This window comes from Protopterus annectens, chromosome 5.part0, assembly GCF_019279795.1.
Source record: "Protopterus annectens isolate FY-2018-M chromosome 5.part0, PAN1.0, whole genome shotgun sequence".
Classification (NCBI taxonomy): domain Eukaryota; kingdom Metazoa; phylum Chordata; order Ceratodontiformes; family Protopteridae; genus Protopterus; species Protopterus annectens.
The window spans coordinates 514,148,628-514,174,635 of NC_056735.1; the positions used below are offsets into that span (position 1 = coordinate 514,148,628).

Consider the following 26,008-nt stretch of genomic DNA (forward strand, 5'->3'; position numbering starts at 1 on the left):
TATACGTAAGAAGTGATTCAGAGAATCAAAATGAAAATACAACGTGACAGACAGTCATGGAGAGGTGTGTTTGGTATATACGTAAGAAGTGATTCAGAGAATCAAAATGAAAATACAACGTGACAGACAGTCATGGAGAGGTGTGTTTGGTATATACGTAAGAAGTGATTCAGAGAATCAAAATGAAAATACAACGTGACAGACAGTCATGGAGAGGTGTGTTTGGTATATACGTAAGAAGTGATTCAGAGAATCAAAATGAAAATACAACGTGACAGACAGTCATGGAGAGGTGTGTTTGGTATATACGTAAGAAGTGATTCAGAGAATCAAAATGAAAATACAACGTGACAGACAGTCATGGAGAGGTGTGTTTGGTATATACGTAAGAAGTGATTCAGAGAATCAAAATGAAAATACAACGTGACAGACAGTCATGGAGAGGTGTTTTGTATATCGTAAGAAGTGATTCAGAGAATCAAAATGAAAATACAACGTGACAGACAGTCATGGAGAGGTGTGTTTGGTATATACGTAAGAAGTGATTCAGAGAATCAAAATGAAAATACAACGTGACAGACAGTCATGGAGAGGTGTGTTTGGTATATACGTAAGAAGTGATTCAGAGAATCAAAATGAAAATACAACGTGAGAGACAGTCATGGAGAGGTGTGTTTGGTATATACGTAAGAAGTGATTCAGAGAATCAAAATGAAAATACAACGTGACAGACAGTCATGGAGAGGTGTGTTTGGTATATACGTAAGAAGTGTTTCAGAGAATCAGAATGAAAATACAACGTGACAGCCAGTCATGGAGAGGTGTGTTTGGTATATACGTAAGAAGTGATTCAGTGAATCAAAACGAAAATACAACGTGAGAGACAGTCATGTAGAGGTGTGTTTGGTATATACGTAATAAGTGATTCAGAGAATCAAAATGAAAATACAACGTGACAGACAGTCATGGAGAGGTGTTTTTGGTATATAAGTAAGAAGTGATTCAGAGAATCAAAATGAAAATACAACGTGACAGCCAGTCATGGAGAGGTGTGTTTGGTATATACGTAAGAATTGATTCAGAGAATCAAAATGAAAATACAACGTGACAGCCAGTCATGGAGAGGTGTGTTTGGTATATACATAAGAAGTGATTCAGAGAATCAAAATGAAAATACAACGTGACAGCCAGTCATGGAGAGGTATGTTTGGTATATACGTAAGAAGTGATTCAGAGAATCAAAATGAAAATACAACATGACAGACAGTCATGGAGAGGTGTGTTTGGTATATACGTAAGAAGTGATTCAGAGAATCAAAATGAAAATACAACGTGACAGCCAGTCATGGAGAGGTGTGTTTGGTATATACGTAAGAAGTGATTCAGAGAATCAAAATGAAAATACAACGTGACAGACAATCATGGAGAGGTGTGTTGGGTATATACGTAAGAAGTGATTCAGAGAATCAAAATGAAAATACAACGTGACAACCAGTCACGGAGAGGTGTGTTTGGTATATACGTAAGAAGTGATTCAGAGAATCAAAATGAAAATACAACGTGACAGACAGTCATGGAGAGGTGTGTTTGGTATATACGTAAGAAGTGATTCAGAGAATCAAAATGAAAATACAACGTGACAGCCAGTCATGGAGAGGTGTGTTTGGTATATACGTAAGAAGTGATTCAGAGAATCAAAATGAAAATACAACGTGACAGACAGTCATGGAGTGGCATGTTTGGTATATACGCAAGAGGTGATTCAGAGAATCAAAATGAAAATACAACGTGACAGACAGTCATGGAGAGGTGTGTTTGGTATATACGTAAGAAGTGATTCAGAGAATCATTTCCTTGCTAGAAATGAAAATGGCACTAAAAAATTCTACTGTCCAGGAAGTTGGTCATCCCTATGAAAACAATTCATTAGAAAATACAAAGGTTTTCTGTTAAGATTATTTAATGAATGTTTTAAGAGTGAGTTTATTTAAGATTATGCAGCTTTTTTATTTGAATTATTTTGGAAGGAATATGATTCTGCCAATTTAGCAGCCTGGACACCAACTGAACTTTAATACTGTGACTATAAATTAATTGGTTTGATGCTGCAAAAATGTCTTTGAGAAAAGATGGAGAGACTTCTACCACATCACATTCAGGGTCTAACCTCTAACCATGGATACTGAAGGAATATTTTTATAACAGTATCTAACTGGACTGTATCTTTTTTTTTTTTTTTTAGAATTTGGGTTCTTTACAAAAGTTCAAGGCAATTTTACTCACAAATGCACGCTAAAAATGTTAATTTAAATGGAAGTAGGTCAGACATTGTGTGCAAGAATAAGTAATTATATACTCATTCTGAAAGCTAGTGGCTAATGGTCACACTGATAAGGATGCAGAAAGGTGCTGAGTAGGTGTGTCCACTAAACCATTGATTTTGGTATATGCATGATTGACATCATCAGCAGAAATGCTGCCTTCTCCATTACTTCAGGTTGCTTCCCTTCAATTTTTGTATTATGGAGAGAACATAATAAGGAGGTCGACATCAGTTCAAATGATGACCCTCTGTAAATATAGTAATTGAGGCAGATTCCCATAAGAGTCCGCCTTTCACTCTACTGCTAGATACTATAGATACAAAAATCGGTATAGGGGGCATAGTCCCTCACATGGAGAGTAGAGGGTCCAGGGAGATTCATTTCCAGTACAGAAAACTGGATTTGTAATTTTCCTTGAACTCTCTGCTCATGAGTCCTTAGGCAGATTCTTTTGGGAGGCGTATTTGTCAGTAGTCTACATTTTAGCTTTCACAGTGGATTTGGCATAATACCATATAGGGAGACAGTTAAACATAAGTTCTCATTTTGCTGTGCCAGTTAGTACACCACTTGGACTGTTATGAGAATATAAATTGTAATAAAAGAAGGGCTTTGGATTTAATCAGTCTTTGGGTGAAATTCTGATTGAAATGGGGAGGGGCTAATGATACCCCAAACGCAGAAGAATATTACACTGAGAATGAAACAAAAAGTAGTTTCTTGGAAGGATAAGACATTTTCTCTGGATAACAAGGCTTACTTTACTAAAGCAATCATACTTGGTATGAAAAGTGATGTAGCAGGGATATTTTTCTGTTACAGAACAATTAAAAACAGCTATGATGGAAATTTTCTTCTCAAGGATTTGGGGAAATAGGTTAAATCCCATAAAAAGAGGATTATTACACTAGGAGACTAAGAGCTGTATACATAATATGATGAAAGATGTTGCTATTTTTCCTTTATCTTTGTAGATGTCGATTTAATGTGTTCACAATGTATTTACATGTTATCTGAAGAGTTAATATGGATGAAAATTGGGACAAAAAAGCTAAATGACCTTTCAGTTGATAAAGACAGAAAAGACTGAAGAAGTGGAAAACATCTGCAGTGATACTGGCAGCTAATAAACAAGCATGGGTTTCTCATACCTTACTTACACTTTTTTTTCTGGATGGGAAACTTTAGAAGACAGTTTATACACAAGTTAGATTAAGAAAGTCTTTAATATAACTGCATTTGTACACAAGATACTTTGCTTGGAGATTAGGACATAGAAATTTACCAGGAAATGTTGAAGTATAAAAGAATGGAGGAGTGCAATGTTTTTTATAGAATAAAGACAATTCTGTATTTTTTTTAATTGTACTATAACAGCTTTGGGAATCTTTCTGGACTCAACTCTTAATTTAATGGGAATATTTATTAATGATACCACTGCTCTGGAATAAAATTTAATTTCTTAGGGGTGAGCGGACAACCAAATTAGCACTTTTTTGGATGTTTATATCATGGGACATATGTATAGCATGATAGCAGTTTGTTTCATGTAACAAAAAGCTAGGATGTTCAGCAAATGTGCAAGACTTTCTTAGGGTTTAAAAAAAGTTGCTGATTTTGTGAAATGGAAGCAGTAATGTGAATACCATTTTATTATGATCTGTGTATACTTTTATCTCTTTTCTGTTGTGATAACATATAGATAATGCAAAAGTAAAAAAAAATAAATAAATGAATGATTGAATGTCAGAACATGAAAATAAAAAAAGTCTATTCTTTATTTTTCATAGGTGCCATGTGATCTTTTACATCATCCTACGTCACCATCAACTTAAGACCTCACTTCAATCTTTCATCCACAGAATGGTACATCAGTATTCAGCACCCCCTTATGTGGCAGTACTGAACAGAATAAAACATAGAACGTTGACAGTCCCAGTGTCTTGAGACGAAACTCACCATTGTAATTTTATTAAACGAAACACAAAATAATCCAAAAGGTTAAGCGCTTTCACATGCTAGATGGCAAGCTTCTTCAGAATAAAATTACAGTTTGGCTGAGGATACCGTTGGTTTTTGAAGACATTTGTTTCATTTGTTTTATCCATTCCACTGGCTTTCAAAAAAAGTTTATTTAACTGCTGAGAGTTTGGCTGTGGATATCGCTGGTTTTTGAAGACATTTGTTTCATTTGTTCCACTGGCTTTCGTACACACTTTTCAGCTGCTGAATTGCCGTTTTTTTTTTTGGTGAGTTTCGTCTCAAGACACTGGGACTGTCAACATTCTATGTTTTATTCTGTTATGTGGCAGTGGCAGTACTTAATTAATTCAAGCACCTGGTGCAGGAACAGAACCTAGGACTTCCTGATTTTCAGTGTCAATTCCAGCTAAGCCACTGACACAGCCTATGAGTATTAAAGTGTACAATATCTATGATTCAGACATGTTAATACAATTTCAAAAGCATTATTACCAAAAAAATTCACTGACACAGCGGTGTTAAGAGTTTAAATGACACAGCATATCAGCATGTTTTAAAAAAAACAGTAAATGCAACTATAATACCGAAGAAATATAATAGTGTATAATCTACTCAAATACAGTTTTCATATGCCTATTTATCCCCCATAAGAAGCTCTTGAAAGGAGGAACTTCTGCCCAAGAAGTATAACATGTTAACAAATAATATAATCAAAAAGGCCAAAAGCAAAAACTTTTTATCTGAAAAATAAAAATGCATTCACATGCCCCTGACAGAGTAAAACAACCACATAGCCCCCCCCCAATTTAACTAAAGTAACAAGGCTGCCACATATCTAAAAATAAGAAATTGCTACTCAGTGTTTTCTAGAAGAGAGCAGTGATTCTATAGTATATAGTCTTTCCAGACATACTAGAAATTGCCTACCATATTTGAAAGTCTGCAAAATTTACAATTCTATTTTCATTTCAAGGTTGCCACACCTGCAATGAAAACAGATGTTCTTTTACTAAAGAATGAATAATCAAGTGTTCAACATTTCATAGCAGTATTGTCTCATAATGGAAATGTTTTAAAAGATTTCATCTTAAAAAGCTATTCTTCTTTTAGCAGTTGCACTATTTTCAAATTACTGTAGTGAATATGAACAGTTTCCCTCTCTCTCTCTCTTTCAGTGCACGTTTCCTTTGTTTTGATGACAACCACTGCCTACATAATGTATTCTGCTAGTAACAAAGTTTATCTAGAGGAACGGATACAAGGACCTACTTCACAGCGGGTAGGAAGACGTACTTCTCCTTGTTCAGCTCAATGTAAATCTGTGATCCAAAGGACAAATGACCAAATGTGTGGCTGCGCTGATGGTTTACCTTTTGTTACTACATCTTTTGTCCAGAGACTCAAAAGAAGCTGCAAACATGGAATACAGGGCTTTGACTTACTAAGAAACGCTAATAAGAGAACAAACTTTGTGGTAGGTGGAACATATGAGCAGTATACCAAAAATCAGCAGCATTAATGACAAAAAGGCAGAAGCCTAAAAAAAGTATCTATATAGCAACAAACAAATCAAATTACATGTAGAAGCACGGATTAATACTATGACTATAAAATGAACAAGACAAAAACTACTTTGCCAAAGTACAAAAAAGAAAATCTCTCAGGTAGCAACAGTTTCTGCCATAAAGCCCAGCAAAGACAATGCTGTTTTGATAGAAATGAGAATAAAACAGGTACGTTTTCTGCTATCTGCAACGTGAGCTACAGGCATTTCTCCAGAGGGCTATGCAGCATAATCTGTCTCAAACATCAAACATTATGTGATGTTTTCAGACAGCTGCAGATCTAAAAGGATACCTCTAGCAGTAAGTCATAACAGAGAAGAATGCATCTCAGAAGTCAGAGGAAACAAGGCTACAGACAGATTTGCTATTTTTATGCATGATAAATGAAGCAGATCTGCTGCAGAACAAAAGCTATTCCTGAAAAAAAAAATGCAAGTCCTCAAAATTAAACAGTCCTTCCTAGTCAACTCTTTCTTATATTGTTTAAAGAATGAACTTCAGCACCCCTATTTGAGTTTCATGTTTACTGTTATGTGGGTACCATACAGCAGGGAGAGAGTATACAGTCAAGAAATATACTATTTGTAAGCTAATACAACAGTAATAATGACAACATCAGAGGAAAAAAATCCCAACAAGAGTAGAAACCTAAGGTCTAGACTTAAATAACAGGACGTGTTTTTCAGAGTAAACTATACTACAATGCAAAGTCAAGTTCTTGGAAGGAGAATGGACCTAGCTTTAAGAAACTCAGATGGGAAGGGGACATGATAAGCTAACTAGGCCTTATATTTTTTTTACACTATGTACTGCCTTAATTCATACAACTGGTACCCTAAGACTCTGACAGTTAATTCAGATTTAAGGCTAAAGCATTATAAGGAAGTAAAACATGGCAAAATGCAGCAAATGAAAGGTTATGCTCACTTTAGTTCTGCAAATTTAAAGTAAGATTATACCATTAAGACCATTATCTCATGTAGTACTTTATCTGTGACTATGCAGGGGGAAAATTTAAAGAAACACAAATATAACAGTAAAACAATATCTGCTTTAAAATCCAAAAATTAAAATAATAAAAAATACTCTGTTTAGATATCCTAAGAGTGAAAATGTATACTTTCCGAAAATATACATTCTCCATATACATCACACACTATTTTATGATTGATGGTAAATTCCTTTATTGTTATTACTTGCATTAGAACACTATTAACCAATTGTATAATTATTCTACTGTTACAGGTTTACAATTTTTTGTTTATTAATTTAACCTCATGGAATATTTCTTCTCAATGATGTGCACCACTTTTACACCTTCTGGTCTTGGTCATAAAGGAAAAGGGTTTTCGGAACAATTCATTTAACTAGCTAATAGTAAGTTTTAACACAGATTTACAGGAAAAGAAATGTACAGGTAGGTATAAAGAACAACATCATCAAAACATTTGTAAGTAGTTTACAGATGAATATGTGACACTGGGAGTATGATAAAACATTAAATTGTAGAGGTACATTTGTCTTTACTATATTAGCCTAAAATATACCTCTCAGGTGATCATTTCAATTAACACCGTCTTATTTTTAGTTTTTGTCTGAAGATGGCAGGCAAACTTTACATGACTATTTATACTTAATTTCCCTGTAGAGCTAGAGTTGGTTCAACTAAACAAGTTTCTATGCATGTGATTTCTCGCACAGCAGTCTTTAAAACTTTGAATGTATAATGGCATGAATAATGATTGTGATGTGTGCAATTACAACTATTTTTTATATATGTTTACTCTAAATAAATAAAAAAAAATGGAATATTTGCCTGCTGTAGCCAAAGATTTCAGTTATGACTGAATAATAATAATGTTCCCATTAAATAGAATATCACAGATTGCAGCTTAAAAAAGACAGTGTTATATGTGATAATACTGTAATTTATAATGTAAGGTACTTTTAAACTCTTAACAAGGTAGAAGTCTGACAAAAACTACTGCTCGAATCCTCTCGCCATCAAAACATCCAGATCTAAAAACATAGTCATTAGAAAAGAAGGCATAAAGGATTTAGCAATAAGAATATAAAGAGAAGTGCATATATTCAGACTCCCTACACAATGTCGTGATTTGATAATTTGGAGAAGGCTGTCTTCCAGTTCCTAAAATAGCTGAATAAACTAACTGATCCCATGTATGTACCTAGATTACCACAGATGAAAAAAGTGGAATGAAAATATATGAAGCTGCAGGCATGTGAATGATTTGATACATATCAAATTTGTTAGTAGGCAGAAAAAATAATGGTATAAAGTTGGCACATACACACACACACACCAAGAAAATATACATGATGTAAACAACATTTTTGATGAACGAAGACAAGACCTTCTCTACAAAATATCAGACTACATAACACTGAAAACTGAGCCATACTTATAACAGTCTCTAACAAAACACTCACCCCAAGACACTCCCCCCCATCAATCCCCACCTTTCATGCTCCATAGCACCATTTTTAAACACCATACTTGTGACATAGGCAAACTATCATTTATATCAAAGTAATCAAACCATAATAACAAGTTCACATTTACATTGTAAGATATATAACAATATACGTGATGTATAATCTAAGCAACATTAATTAAATTATTCAATTTTTGCCTTTCCATAAACCGCATTTCTCCTCCAAAACATTTTGCATGTACTGTTCCCACAATTTCCATTTTTTATATGTAATTTACTCCTACCTTTTTCTAAAGTTCCCACTTCCTCCTATTCTATCTCTTTACAATATTAACTACTTCAAGTATAACTGGTTAGAGTTTGACATCTATTTTCTAGTAATTGCTTTTTCGGCAGTCACAAGAATTAAACTTATCAAGGTCTGACTGTGTCTAGGCAATTCAGATTCTGTGTCCCAGCTCAAAAAATAATTTATTTAGTTACTCTCATTTGCTCACCCAGTACTCCTGACAGAGTACTCTGTAGTGAATTTTTAAAACCTGCCAATTCATCATACTCCCAAAACATATGTTCCCAGTTACCTCTTTTGCCACCATCATACTTCTAACATTTGCCACTTACCTGAGGAAAAAAATTGTTTGGAGTCTGCTTGGGGTATCTATGCAAACACTTCCAGGCAAAAATCCAAAATCTTCTAGAGTTTGTTGCATGTTTGGGAACCATATATATGTCCTTCCATTGTTTCTTTGTGAGTTGCATATCTAATCATGCTTCTCAAATTTATTTCTGACCTCTTCTGATTGATTCCTATATTTATTGTGCAATATTTTATATGCCCTACTAGTTATCCTTTTTAACAGCAGCTTCTGATCCTGATTCAATAAGAAACTCAACCAGTGCAGGTCTTTCGTTTAGGATTCCCCTATTCCCTTTATCTATATTCTGATATTAGTCCCTGATATGAAAGGAAATCCAAAAGCCTTCTTCCCAACCTATTACCTTTCCTCTATTTATTTGTTCCCAATACCTTGGTTCCTTTGCCATCCTCCTTCACTACATTCCACCCCCTTCTTGTCTATTCCCTGTACTAATTGCAGTCATCCCTATTGGCAGAATCTCCTTTCTCCATTTCAATATTGGCTTAGTTCTTAATATATTTTCTGCTACTTTGTAAATTTAATATTTTGTATGAATGTTACTCTCCTTAAGGATCTACTCCCAAAATCCCATTCTCTCCTTACTTGAATTACCTCCAGCTGTTTCATCATCATCATTATCCATTTCCGCTTTGAATTGCAGATTTCTGCTTTTGTTATGTATAACAGACTTAACTGCGTAGCTCTGAAATATCCCTTCAAATCAGATAATCTTAAATGTCCTTGTTTTGTTGGGAGGATTGCCAGTGGTTCTAAATATAATGCAAACAACAAAGGGGAAAAGAGGACACCCTTGCCTGGTTCCTCTGTTCAGACACAACTTACAGAACCCTCCCACTTTGATTTTTGTCACTGATGCCTCATATATCCTTCTAATTATCCTTATTATTGTATCAGGAAATGCAACTGCTTCCATTGCCTCAGTCCTAAGTTTGCAGTTAATCTTCTACATGGGATTGTGTGAAAGTACTTGAAGAAGTCCAGGGGTAGAACACTGACTAAACATGATACCCTCCATTTACTTCTGGATTTATCCAACAACAGAAGTGCATTAGGTTGTGTGGAAAGATCCTATGGCTATAAGGATGTGTTGGCGCAGATCATGGAAGTATTCTCCTGTAGGTATGTGGATAACTTTTACCTGGCAACTGCTACCATGACTTCACTTCATTTAACAGATGAGCTGTTTTGCAGTTGCCTCTCTCCGTACACGCATACACAAATACATATGCACACAGACAAACAAAGCCATGCTTCCAGATTTTGTACTCCTGTCCTACAGCTTTTTTTAAATATTTTTTTATCACACTGACATTGAGCACTAGTTCTTGATGCCTACCAGTAAACTGAATTAAAAACAAATTGTCACTGAATTAAAAAAATAATGAAACTATATGAATAACACTGAATGACCATATAAATTAGGTTAATGTATGTGGTTTCTCAAACACATAGCGTCATTTTGGAGAATGTGTAATAATACAGTGTAAATTATTACAATATCTTTAGAAAGTAATAACATTTGAATGTTTCCACCACGGTGAGGGAAAAAAAGACTTAATCGGATGAAAAAGATAAGAAGCTTAGCTGTGTGCAGCTGTTCAATGGGAGAGGGACGGGGGGATCACAAGTGCTTTTGCGATTCCAGCTGTTTCTTGGATATTTTACTTTTCTACAGTGAAACGGTACACAGGCTATATCCAAAACTAAATGTCAAATGAAAGAAATTAGCAGACAGAATGTCAGTGAAGATCTGTATAGCTTGAGTGATGCATAGGAAGCACAAATGGAAGTCAGCAAAAGGGGCATAACTAGGATTTTCGGAATTATGCAACAGCTTTCAAAATATTCTCTTCGCTAATCCCAGTTCAGACGCTGCATGTTTCTTGACAACACACATTTTCAATACTACAAAAACATGCATTTAAAAAAAATCAACATAAAATATATATAACCATATAAAACAATCATTTTTTTTTAATTCTAGCACATCTCAAAACAAATTAATAACATTTAAAAAGAGGAAACAGCAGCATATATGTGCCACACTGGGCTGTACACGTTGTTAGAAGGTAAGAGACACCAAAAAATGCTAAATTGGTTTTCTGTTCTGGCAAATTATTTGCATCAGTTTCTACTTTTTCTAACAGAACCACTGATCATGAAGGACAGACAACAGGTGGCCAAGTGGATAGAATCATCACAGATTCTCTGAAATCCATTTAATCTGTCTGCCTGTGTCATCCTTACTAAGTAAAAAGTAAAACAAGCACTATTTGACTTGCATGCACATGTTCCATAACTGCTGACTTTTTACAACATGTATTTCAAGTACTGGATGCCTAAGTGATCATCATTCTACTGAACCCAACAGTTGAAAACAAGGACATAAGCATACAGAACTGGAAATAAAAAGGTGACATTAAGATGGAAGACATAATAAGATATACTTGTAGGTCCCTCACTTTTCCAGAAACATTTTTCACACTGCAAAATTCATTCTAAAAGGTGGTGAGTTACTAGCTCATTTGATCAGTCATACAGCACCAGTACAATCTTAACTTTATCAGGTTTCAAAGACAAAGCCCGGTCATCATTAAACTCACAGTACTTAATGATTTTTTTCTTTTAATTAAAACATTTTTTTTAAGCCCAATCTGCATCGCTAGTGGCTAATTTTCATAATGTGTCAGAAGGAAAAGCTGAAACAGTGTTTACAGTTTTGCCCAACTAAACTATTCATGAATACAATAATCATTAATGGCTAATCATAGGAAGGAAAAGGTATGTCTCTGGGGTAAAAGATACAAAATGTATTTTGTCTTAGAACAGTTTATCAAAGCCTGTATATTAAGTGGAAATGTCAGTGCATGCAGAAAGAAACAATATCTGAAGGCATGATACAAGTAATTAAATCTGTATAACTATAACTAATTAATACACCATTAATTCACAAGTGAAAAACTGCAACAGAGACAGATGCCTGAAGCCATAGGTAAGATACTGCTCTCTTAGGTACCTTTGCATAGCGGATTTGAAGCGTTCCTGTCTCTTGCTGTTTAATGCGAGAATCGTGTGTTGTAACCAGTATTCCATCTTTCCTCCAGAGGATTGTGGGAATAGGAGTGCCTGTGGCCAGGCAGTTGAGCGATATGGTCCCATCCACTGCAACAGTCTGATTTAGTGGGCCCTGGCGGATTACTGGTGGAGGCCTATCAGAAATCACTGCAAGAAAAGCAAGAGGAAAACTAAAGAGTGGATTTTGACTGAATTCATTTATCATTTTGCTACAACAATTGCTTCAGGCTTGGAAATAAAGAAACTTAACTAAGAAATGTAAAAGCTACAGTTTCATATCTCCCTAGATGCTGTGTGTTGACAGAGCTAACACTGTAATTACAGTGTTGCGGAAACAGTTATAACTGTTCATTTAACTGACAAGTGCATGAGGAATAATACACATTTTTAGCATCTATGCTATACGTCCAATGAAAGGACATGTGACAACAACTATCTTGTAAAAGGATGCTTCAACAAGGTTCGGTAATACATACTGTAGAGCCAACACTGTCCCATGTGCAGCTAACTTCTAATAGGATCATTCAACAAGGTACAATAATACATACTTTATCATTAATGCTAAACAATCAACAAGGACCTATGCTGTACTGACTGTCTTGTAACAGAATGCTTTGTCAAGATACAGTAATGCACGTTTTCAGCCTCTTTGCTATACCAACTAAGACCCATTTTGTATTGTTTTTTAATAGGACACTTTGGAAAGGTGCATTAATATGCATTTTTGCATCTAGGCTACAAACCTACATAGCGGAGTATCCATGCAGTATTAACTAACCATCCTGTAATAAGACGATTCACTCTTGCTTATTTATATTCCTTCGCTTCATTACTGCTATCAAAGTTACAAGAAAGAGACACCAGTCAAACAGGTCAAAACAATGTGTGTGCCTATCTTTTTTTAACTCAGCTTTGGATAGTAATCAGATATTTTAGCTCAGCGGTTACACCATTGTGCACATCTTGACATTCCAAACTGTAACACGCTCAAAAATGTTTCTTTGTGGTTTCCTATAAAGATGGCTGCAAGTTATTCAAAAGAACATTACACAAAATAAGAAATGTGGCGGGAAGTCTGAGGTCACAAATGGTGGGAGAAACAATGCCATCTGTCTACCTGCTGTCTTACCAATTATATACTGTAGTGCTGAAGTACATTTGTTTCAATGCCTTTTGCCTGCTCAATTTCATACTAAAGCCATTTTACACTCTTAAATCAATGCAAAGGGTACTGACCTTGACTCCCCAAAACACATATCTTTTATATCGCAATTCCTAATAATCGACAGTACAGCTGGACTCTAGAATAAATAAAATTGCTGATAAACATGCTGTAAAGTAGTTTCAGATCAAAGCTATCCATACAAAATCCATTCAGTCCTGACTGCAACACAGACAACCACGGATAAATTAGTGCCTCAGTGCCGGGAGGATAGGGTGGGAAGGAATGGCATTTTGTTGGCTAGCCCATTCAAGAAGGAATTTATGTCCAAGATGTGGCACTCCATGGTGATGGGGGTGTGCTGTAACCACAAAGCAAACTGGCAGTAAATTTGGCATTAGAGAGTAGGGCAAGCACTAACATTACATATAATGATCGGCGTGACATCAGCAGTCCCTCTCTGTCAGGACATTATAAAAACAGCACATAAGCAGCAGAGTGTATTACACTGTGCTCTGCTCCATGTTTCTGTGTCTCTTTCCTAACCAGTGTATAGCCAAGGTGGCCCCATCCCCCACAATGGGGGGGGGGTATAAAATGTAATATTATCAAATCTCATTCAATTGAATGAAATTCTGCATTCTGAAAAGATGACTTCACTTATTCATTCTGTCTGTTGTTGTCTACTGATTTGTCCATATTCCTAAGTTTATACATGTCTATCCAGCTATACTTGTGTACTTATGCATATCTCAGCTATGTCAGTGACGAGTACTTTCTAATCATTTCATAAACCTACCTGAATTACAACATTCAACAAGGAAAGTATCGTTCAATAAAAGTACTGAAAAGAGGAAGTACTGACAGAAATGGGCTTTTTCTTTCCGTAAACGTAGCTCAGTATTTTACCACATGTTGTCAGTAACAATAATTAACTGATTTTCACTAATGTCATAACATAAAGGTGAAAAACTATACAAATTCTGGCACTTTCCATCTCATTGCAGAGTATATTCAATTCATTCAACATTACTGCTGACAAAAAGTATGAGCTAGCATTTCCTAAATAATGTAACTTATGAATAACAAAAAGAAAAGATTGGCAACAGCCTTGATTTGCATTGCACTTTAATCACACGTTTTGCAGATAATTTTTGTTCTGCGAAACCTGTGAACATTACCACTACCATAATTTTGGTCCTGCACATTTAAGTTCTTTATAAAAATAAAATGCTTTCCGAAGAGCACACTGCAATTACATACTACCAATAGTCCTGAAAGGGAGCATGGAAAGCCCCCCCCCCCCAGTTATTCAGATTCTCCATTGGAAAGCCCCCCCCCCGTTATTCAGATTCTCCATTAAAAATGCTGCACATCCAACTATACTAGATTACTTTTTAATTAGTGGTCCTCTCCAGAATTCAAACTAAACATAGAACTGAAACACACACAGAAGAAAACACTTTCGTGCACAAGTGCTATTCTTGTTTATTAAAAATGCACACCGTTTCTACGTGAAAAAGAATAATGCTTTTGTTTCAGTATAAAAATGGTCTGATGGACTGATTTTAGCATTTTAAAAGAGTCTGGTATTACCCACAAAGCAAAAACATATTTGCAGCTCTGGTTAAAACAGAAGAGCTGAAGAAAGATTTTTTTTTTTGGTTGTGTGTTTTAACAGAAACTAACTACTGTCAAGAAAAGGGCTTAAAAATGAATGACATATTTTACAGACAGCATTTTGAGTAATCTGGCTGTGTATTTTCAGCTGTTAGCGGGGACTTAATGCCAATCCATATATCTTTGGTGAAACAGCCACAGCTCCTCAAATCACAGCAGCCATGCTGACATTTTTCTAATCTCAGTCATGCGTGAAAGGCACATGGACGACTATCTATAGCCCTGACATATTTACATTGGCCACCAAATCGATATGTCAGCGGGCTAACACTTTTGCACCTGTTGCTGAAATTAAGGGTTAATTATTGGCCATATACCTTTGAAACTTGATTCGGACACAAATTCAGTCTGTCAGCATGGTGGTTCAAGTTTGAGTAGTAATTTCATGGTGACATCCTCTGCCTGAAGATAAGCTAATGGATCACTGAATGGTGTTAGGAATACTGCATGTTATTTTCTTTAATATTTCTCATAACTCAGTGACCAGAGCAGCTGGCAGGCTAAAAACTGCATTAGAAGATTACTAGCAGTACAGATATGCTAAGGATTTGCTATGAGTGTCTATTTTTCATGTAATTAATCTTTCTTCATTGCTTGTGGAAAGAGCTTATAATAGCTACAGTTTCATAAACTGAAAGACAGATACATTTCAGCTTGTGAAAGTCATACCACTCTCTCTACCTGGTACAGTTGTTCAACATATTTATTTTATATTATTGTAGTATCCCTGGTAACCATGAAGGCCCACTGAGACCAGAAATCTCTTTAAGAGGAAAGAAATTAAAGTTAAACTGCTTGATTAGTGCAAAAAAAATATGCATACAGAGAAGTCAGAAGAAAGAATCAAACACAGATCTCCAAGCTTCTAGCTCAGCAAGTACTCCCTAATTCCCATAGGTGTACAGATACTGGGAAAGCTGTGTCACCCCTCTAAGCAATAACTTGGTGCCTCTTTTGCTATACTACTCAAATGGTCACAGCTCAATAGTGTTTTGTGTTAAAAAGTCAATGCCTTACTGCCTCAGCTCTTAGCCAAAACAAAAACAAACACCAACAGGCAGTTTCAATCTGTTATTTGCATAGTTTAATAACTTAGTGAACATACTAAAGTTACCAGAGAAATAAATGCAAATCATCAACTGCTTTGGCCCCATGTCGACCAATAAATTTCCAAATGGACCAAAACTGGAATTTAGGCTTTGTACTGACTCTTTCAGTTCACTTATACTTTGAGTTTTATCTCTTCTATGGAATATTGTACCTCTCCACACTTGTAAATGTTTTATTATGATCAAGTGCTCTTTTTGCAACTATTCATTTTACATTTTTTTTCTGCTGTGCAGCCGCATTTTACAAAACCAATTGCATTGGTCATACTTTCTCAGTTATCTGTATTTGTATGTCTTATATTTTAGGTCATTTCAAAAAAGGGTCTTCAGGCAGGCAGGTTTGCCAGGGTTAATGTAAAACAGGCTTAGAAAACAACATATTAAAATAAGCTCCCCATGCATACACACACACACACACACACACACACACACACACACACACACACACACACACACACACACACACACACACACACATTAAGGCAGCAGCCACTGTACTTCAATCAGGAGTTTGCTAGCAATTTTACACTATATAGCCATGCACAAAAAATATATTTTGGCTCATACTTGATGGTATTGTGATGTACATACATAAGAGATAACCATCTGCAGCCATTAAATGAGAATCACAGCATGCACCAGCACCATATGGTTTCCTTTCACCTGCTCAATGTCTTGTATGCAGGTTTTGCTTGTTCAAGCACTGATCTTCAAATGCATTCTTTCTTTTGGATCTATATGACTGCTACTTGTGGCAGCAATATATTTTCCCTTGTAATAGTTTTTATTGTTGTTTAAGTTCATGTTTACTCATACAAATTGTGATCCATTTCTTTTTCTCTACTAGTAGGCTTTATGCTCCTTCTCTGAGCTGGTGCAAACTAGGCGTGAGAATAATAAAGTTAGGGTAGTATGGGGTGAAGCCCCATAACATGTGGAATGCCGCAGAAGGTGTGTCCCCCACACTTGTTTACTGTAAAGGTGGCCTGACTATTTATCATGCGACTGTCTTGTGAGTGTGTATGTTTAGATGTTATCTATACTAGGGGCAACAGTCCTCAGGTTGTAGAACAGAGTAATTGTATTTCAAGGAGCTGCATTTCAAGCTAACATGGGGAAAGATTTTATATACAGTCTAAAATCATAGGATCATAGGAGATAACTAGCTATCGACACGGAGGTCATTTTAAGCCTAGCCATTTCAACCCAATGTAATACAGTACCCGAGATTGCATTTAGTGATGATTGCCCATGTCCAGGAGGGTTGTGGATTTATGGTGCCCCATCCACTCATTCAGGTTCCTCTTGAACAGTGTCATACAGTGCTCTGTTTCACATGCATTGTTAGCTTATTCTAAACATGAGGCAGTCAGTGGAAGATAAATCTGTCCCTCCAGCATGTGCTATTTAAGTCGGAGGCCATATTTAAGTCCTTGGAATGGGTAGCCCTAGACCCATCTGATTAACTGATATGCAGTAAGTTCATTAGGTTTGGGTCTTGGGTTGCTCTGTAGACCAGGCATAAGTCTCCTATAAGAAGTCTATATGATAAGGAGTATAGTGCAGGGATTTTAATTGGTCCATGTAAGGCACAGGCTGAAGGCCCTTGATCTCTGTTAGAATCCTCTGAGGTCTCTCTAATTGCTCTAGGTGCATAGTATGGTACCTACTGAATGGGGTGCTATACTCAATTATGGGCCAGATAAGTTCTAAGTATGGGGGGGGGGGGTTATAGCTTTTTTTGCTCTTGAGGCAGTGCCTTTACTAACCAAGTCAGTTACATGGAAAGCTTTCCTTACAATGGTAGATATGTACAAAACTTTGGCGTTGAACAGGTACGCTATAACGCCTTACTTAGGAATCACTGGTACAGCAATACTAAAGCAGTCTCTGCTCACAGAATAAAATTAGTCCAATGGTAAAAAATGAAGACCAGAATTTATTTAGTACAAGGTTTAGCGCTTTCACCTACAGAACGTAGGCTTCCTCAGAACAATTGAATTAACTCCTCTAAACATTTAAATACTTGATTTTGGCGCCAATATTTAAAAAACATTTAAAGAGACATTCACATAAAAATAAGCCACATAAATACATTCACCTATAAATACTACATATATATATACTCCTATACTTTCACTTAGATGTATATATAAGGCTAAATATATAACCTCCAAATGAAGATAAAATAAAATTAAATTAGATTAATAACTTACATACTGAACATTAATCAAACAAAACAATTGATATTAATACACAACAAGCTAAATCTAATTAATACTAGTGTAAAATTAAGTACATTCTAAAAGAGTTTTAGTGGAAATAAAGTCATTAAGGCCAGGGGGGGTGGTAGCATCTGTACATATTTGTCAATAACTCTCCTTAAATGCTAATCTACTTTTCATATTCCCACCCCTGGGATTACTTTTAATGACTTCTAAAATACCAAATTTAAACTGATGTTCATTGCCCTTAATCATAACGTGTCTTGCCAAGGCATTTTTCTCATCCTTCTTCTTCATACAATATGTATGAGCATATATTCTCTTTTTAAAATTTTGTTCCGTCTTACCTATATAGTAAGCGGAACATATATTACGCTTGGCAATATACACTAAAAATTTGGTATTACAATTTCCCTTTTTAAAAAATAAGGTGGTTTTGTTATAATTGTCCAACCTTAATTCATCTGTTTCAATAATAAAATTGCACTGATTACAATGTCCACATTTGCTAGTATGTGTCTTGAATTCCTTATCTGTCCTTCTGCTACCCCTTTCCAAAATGTTTTTTAAATTCTGCCCCATTTTATATACCACAATAGGTTTAGGTCCTATAATTCCTGGTAGCTCTTCCTTTGACATTAATGTATACCAGTATTTGTTTAATATATGTTTTACTTTATTACTATATGGTCCATATTCAACTATACATGCCCTTTCGTATGACTTAATACAGGTCTTATTTGACTCAACTACTAAATTCTGTTGTATTTCTTTGTATTTGTTACCTAAGAGGGGAATAATGTCCCTTCCCCAGCTGTTAAATAGTTCATTACTAATATCTTTCATCATTTCCTTGTCATAACCTCTCTCTGTAAACAAGGATGTGATAAATCCAACTTCTTTTATTAATTCTTCCTTACTGGATGTCATTCTTAAGGCCCGAATACATTGGCCTTTGTAAATATTTCTTTTGGTCTTACTAGGATGACAGCTGGTATATTCTACATAGGAATTAGTAAATGTTTCCTTCCGATGTATTTTGGACTGGAACCCCAAGTCTGTTCTAACTACAAGAGTATCTAAATATGGTACACCTTTAGTACTACTGTGCGATGTAAATTTCAAATAATTACTACTCCCATTTATATATTCTAGGAATTTTAAATAAGAGTCATGATTCCCTTCCCATATTATATAAATATCGTCAAGGAAGCGTGAGTAGTATTTGATCTTACTAAAAAAATGACTTTTGAATATAATCTTCTCTTCCCAATTTAGCATCACAAGATTAGCGTATATGGGGGCACAAGCGGCCCCCATAGCCACACCCTTGATTTGTCTATAAATTTCTCCTTCATAATACACAAAGTTGTTATCCAATACTATAGACATAAGGTCATTGACCAACATATTTCTCTCATTAGTTAACTTACTATGTGAGATGACACTCTCCAAAAAGGCTTCTAAGCCTTCTTCCTTAGGAATACACATAAATAAGTCAATGACATCAATTGATGCAAAAATTAGTTCTTGTTCGCTTAAATAAGTGGGATAATTCTGTAAAAATTGCCACGAATCTTTAACCATATGGTTAACATTATCATAAATATGTTTTAATAAATGATCAATAGCTACCCCTAATGGATAGGTTTTGGATTTGCTACCCGATATTATTGGTCTAAAGGGTGGGTCACTCAAATTTTTGTGTAATTTAGGAATGCCCACCATGGTAGCCAAAAGGGGTGTGTCGACTCTCAAGTAATTATATAACTCTTCTGTTATCCTATTATCCAAAAGGAATTCCTCTATAAATAGATCAATTCTCCTATATGCTATATTTAGTTCGTTCAGGGAAATAGTCTCATAATTCCCTGATTCGTGCAAAATACTATGAATTTTGTTGTTGTAAGTCATTTTATCATAAATAACTACCCCACCCCCCTTGTCCGGCTTCATGACCCTAATACTATCACTAGTATATAACTCCTCTAATACATTCAGTTCTTCTTTAGTTAAGTTACTTTTATGTTTTTTTCGCCTTTTATTCATGGTGTACAAGTCATGAGTTACTAATTTCTCATATCTACATACATCCTGATTCATTACTGGCATATAACTACTTTTCTTTTTTAACATGTCACTCGGTCCTTTGTTAACACTACTATTGTCTTTGAACATTATAGCTAAATTCAACTTTCTAATATATTTTTTTAATTCACATATGCTATCAACTATCCTAAATCCTGTAATAGGAATGTATTTCATTCCTTTGGATAGCAAGCTAAAATGTGCCTTACTCAATGTCATACTAGTATAATTAAAAATCTGAAAGTTGGAATATTTATTCACTATTCCTTCATGAGAAGTAATGATAGCATCTTTGTTCAACGAAGTAGTAGACCCTGCTCTTTGAATCTGCTGTGGCTGATTTAAATTTCTTTTTTCCTCCAGGTGTTCTGTTTCGACCACCTGTTTTCCTGTCTGATCCATCCTTGTTGAAAATTTTCATTATCAATTGTTCTTCTATCATAAGTATCCTGTCTATCTGGGACTTTGTGAAATGACTTATTCCAGTTATATGCCCTTCCTGTTTTATACTGTTCTGCATCTCTAGTAAACTTCTTATTCTTTCTTTCAAATGCTTGGTGTGTTCTGCCTTCCGCTAGTTCAAACTGTCTGTTGTATAAATTTTCCCATTCTTTAAACAATAAATCTGATACAATAGTGGCATTCATTTGATCAACATCATTTAACATATTGCATAATTTAATATCATTAAACTTGATTAATTTTTTCATAAATTCTATACCAAAACTGTCAAATAATTTGTTTAATTCATTTTCGTATTCCTTGTTAATTACTACTCCCATGGGTACTTTAAAAAAACGTAAACCCATAGGTACCATTCCGGTTTCTATACAGTGTGATAAATATGCATTGTCCAACTTGATTGAATTAATAATATTAAGTTTTTTCCCAAATTCATATATCAGTTCTTTTAATGACCCCTTGCCCTTTAAATTGCCATAATTAATATTCCTTTTGTTCCTATTGCCATCAAAATTACAGTCGCTCTCTATAAAGTCTTTAAACAAGCATCTACTTTGTTCAGCGACCAACTTTTCAGTAATTTTTCCAGCATTATTAATGTTAACAGTACCTTTAGTTGGAATGTTATCAGCAGCGTTGGCATATGTGCGCATATTCTGACTAAATTTGGGACGTGTACCCACTCTTTTGGCTTCCTCGACTGGATTGCCAAAAGAAAAATCAAAAGTAAACTCCGTAGGTGCAAGTCTGCTATTCACATCATGGCTAGCACCGGTTGAAATGGGTAAATCAATACAATTTCCAGGTTTGACGTATACTCTTTGACCATTCGGTATTTCCGGAGATGAAGTCAGAATAATGTCCTTAGAAGAATTAGCTGACACATCGTGTTTTACCGTTCGGTTCCTTTCCCTTTCATCAGCTCTCTCTCCAATCCTCGTAACTGCAGCACAACTGTTATTACCGGTATTCCGGCGTTGTTTAATCTCAGTGACTTCCGCTCCGCCAATCGACCAGAAGAACTGTCGGAGTTACGTGAGGAGGTAAAAACACTCAGGGGAGAAGTGAGTAAGCTTATGGAAGCTGTTACCAATTGGATGCAGAGCGGAGGGAGAGCCAGTCATACCGAAGGCGGAGCGGAAGTCACTGAGATTAAACAACACCGGAATACCGGTAACAACAGTTGTGCTGCAGCTACGAGGATTGGAGAGAGAGCTGATGAAAGGGAAAGGAACCGAATGGTAAAACAAGACGTGTCAGCTAATTCTTCTAGGGACATTATTCTGACTTCATCTCCGGAAATACCGAATGGTCAAAGAGTATGTGTCAAATCTGGAAATTGTATTGATTTACCCATTTCAACCGGTGCTAGCCATGATGTGAATAGCAGACTTGCACCTACGGAGTTTACTTTTGATTTTTCTTTTGGCAATCCAGTCGAGGAAGCCAAAAGAGTGGGTACACGTCCCAAATTTAGTCAGAATATGCGCACTTATGCCAACGCTGCTGATAACAACATTCCAACTAAAGGTACTGTTTACATTAACAATGCTGGAAAAATTACTGAAAAGTTGGTCGCTGAACAAAGTAGATGCTTGTTTAAAGACTTTATAGAGAGCGACTGTAATTTTGATGGCAATAGGAATAAAAGGAATATTAATTATGGCAATTTAAAGGGCAAGGGGTCATTAAAAGAACTGATATATGAATTTGGGAAAAAACTAAATATTATTAATTCAATTAAGTTGGACAATGCATATTTATCACACTGTATAGAAACCGAAATGGTACCTATGGGGTTACGTTTTTTTAAAGTACCCATGGGAGTAGTAATTAATAAGGAATATGAGAATGAATTAAACAAATTATTTGACAGTTTTGGTATAGAATTTATGAAAAAATTAATCAAGTTTAATGATATTAAATTATGCAATATGTTAAATGATGTTGATCAAATGAATGCCACTATTGTATCAGATTTATTGTTTAAAGAATGGGAAAATTTATACAACAGACAGTTTGAACTAGCGGAAGGCAGAACACACCAAGCATTTGAAAGAAAGAATAAGAAGTTTACTAGAGATGCAGAACAGTATAAAACAGGAAGGGCATATAACTGGAATAAGTCATTTCACAAAGTCCCAGATAGACAGGAGACTTATGATAGAAGAACAATTGATAATGAAAATTTTCAACAAGGATGGATCAGACAGGAAAACAGGTGGTCGAAACAGAACACCTGGAGGAAAAGAAATTTAAATCAGCCACAGCAGATTCAAAGAGCAGGGTCTACTACTGCTGAACAAAGATGCTATCATTACTTCTCATGAAGGAATAGTGAATAAATATTCCAACTTTCAGATTTTTAATTATACTAGTATGACATTGAGTAAGGCACATTTTAGCTTGCTATCCAAAGGAATGAAATACATTCCTATTACAGGATTTAGGATAGTTGATAGCATATGTGAATTAAAAAAATATATTAGAAAGTTGAATTTAGCTATAATGTTCAAAGACAATAGTAGTGTTAACAAAGGACCGAGTGACATGTTAAAAAAGAAAAGTAGTTATATGCCAGTAATGAATCAGGATGTATGTAGATATGAGAAATTAGTAACTCATGACTTGTACACCATGAATAAAAGGCGAAAAAAACCTAAAAGTAACTTAACTAAAGAAGAACTGAATGTATTAGAGGAGTTATATACTAGTGATAGTATTAGGGTCATGAAGCCGGACAAGGGGGGTGGGGTAGTTATTTATGATAAAATGACTTACAACAACAAAATTCATAGTATTTTGCACGAATCAGGGAATTACGAGACTATTTCCCTGAACGAACTAAATATAGCATATAGGAGAATTGATCTATTTATAGAGGAATTCCTTTTGGATAATGGGATAACAGAAGAGTTATATAATTACTTGAGAGTCGACACACCCCTTTTGGCTACCATGGTGGGCATTCCTAAATTACACAAAAATTTGAGTGACCCACCCTTTAGACCAATAATATCGGGTAGCAAATCCAAAACCTATCCATTAGGGGTAGCTATTGATCATTTATTAAAACATATTTATGATAATGTTAACCATATGGTTGAAGATTCGTGGCAATTTTTACAGAATTATCCCACTTATTTAAGCGAACAAGAACTAATTTTTGCATCAATTGATGTCATTGACTTATTTATGTGTATTCCTAAGGAAGAAGGCTTAGAAGCCTTTTTGGAGAGTGTCATCTCACATAGTAAGTTAACTAATGAGAGAAATATGTTGGTCAATGACCTTATGTCTATAGTATTGGATAACAACTTTGTGTATTATGAAGGAGAAATTTATAGACAAATCAAGGGTGGCTATGGGGGCCGCTTGTGCCCCCATATACGCTAATCTTGTGATGCTAAATTGGGAAGAGAAGATTATATTCAAAAGTCATTTTTTTAGTAAGATCAAATACTACTCACGCTTCCTTGACGATATTTATATAATATGGGAAGGGAATCATGACTCTTATTTAAAATTCCTAGAATATATAAATGGGAGTAGTAATTATTTGAAATTTACATCGCACAGTAGTACTAAAGGTGTACCATATTTAGATACTCTTGTAGTTAGAACAGACTTGGGGTTCCAGTCCAAAATACATCGGAAGGAAACATTTACTAATTCCTATGTAGAATATACCAGCTGTCATCCTAGTAAGACCAAAAGAAATATTTACAAAGGCCAATGTATTCGGGCCTTAAGAATGACATCCAGTAAGGAAGAATTAATAAAAGAAGTTGGATTTATCACATCCTTGTTTACAGAGAGAGGTTATGACAAGGAAATGATGAAAGATATTAGTAATGAACTATTTAACAGATGGGGAAGGGACATTATTCCCCTCTTAGGTAACAAATACAAAGAAATACAACAGAATTTAGTAGTTGAGTCAAATAAGACCTGTATTAAGTCATACGAAAGGGCATGTATAGTTGAATATGGACCATATAGTAATAAAGTAAAACATATATTAAACAAATACTGGTATACATTAATGTCAAAGGAAGAGCTACCAGGAATTATAGGACCTAAACCTATTGTGGTATATAAAATGGGGCAGAATTTAAAAAACATTTTGGAAAGGGGTAGCAGAAGGACAGATAAGGAATTCAAGACACATACTAGCAAATGTGGACATTGTAATCAGTGCAATTTTATTATTGAAACAGATGAATTAAGGTTGGACAATTATAACAAAACCACCTTATTTTTTAAAAAGGGAAATTGTAATACCAAATTTTTAGTGTATATTGCCAAGTGTAATATATGTTCCGCTTACTATATAGGTAAGACGGAACAAAATTTTAAAAAGAGAATATATGCTCATACATATTGTATGAAGAAGAAGGATGAGAAAAATGCCTTGGCAAGACACGTTATGATTAAGGGCAATGAACATCAGTTCAAATTTGGTATTTTAGAAGTCATTAAAAGTAATCCCAGGGGTGGGAATATGAAAAGTAGATTAGCATTTAAGGAGAGTTATTGGCAAATATTTACAGATGCTACCACCCCCCCTGGCCTTAATGACTTTATTTCCACTAAAACTCTTTTAGAATGTACTTAATTTTACACTAGTATTAATTAGATTTAGCTTGTTGTGTATTAATATCAATTGTTTTGTTTGATTAATGTTCAGTATGTAAGTTATTAATCTAATTTAATTTTATTTTATCTTCATTTGGAGGTTATATATTTAGCCTTATATATACATCTAAGTGAAAGTATAGGAGTATATATATATGTAGTATTTATAGGTGAATGTATTTATGTGGCTTATTTTTATGTGAATGTCTCTTTAAATGTTTTTTAAATATTGGCGCCAAAATCAAGTATTTAAATGTTTAGAGGAGTTAATTCAATTGTTCTGAGGAAGCCTACGTTTTGTAGGTGAAAGCGCTAAACCTTGTACTAAATAAATTCTGGTCTTCATTTTTTACCATTGGACTAATTTTATTCTGTGAGCAGAGACTGCTTTAGTATTGCTGTACCAGTGATTCCTAAGTAAGGCGTTATAGCGTACCTGTTCAACGCCAAAGTTTTGTACAATGGTAGATATGTGGTGGTCGAAGTGAAGGTTGTGGTCAACCTGTGATCCCAGGTCCTTTACCACTTCATGGGTACTTAGGGTATTGTTATTGATTTGATAGTGTGAAGGGACGTTGTTTG

General features: G+C 35.1%; 1 protein-coding gene across 3 annotated transcripts in view; it reads right to left on the bottom strand.

The window, feature by feature from the left end:
* The window catches only part of ROBO1 (roundabout guidance receptor 1), a 1,916,411-nt gene that overhangs the window by 216,184 nt on the left and 1,674,219 nt on the right, over positions 1–26,008 (bottom strand). For all 3 annotated transcript variants that reach the window (XM_044072442.1, XM_044072441.1, XM_044072443.1), the window contains one exon: positions 12,004–12,209. In XM_044072442.1, coding sequence (XP_043928377.1) covers positions 12,004–12,209 — 206 coding nt within the window. The remainder of the gene's footprint in view (positions 1–12,003; positions 12,210–26,008) is intronic.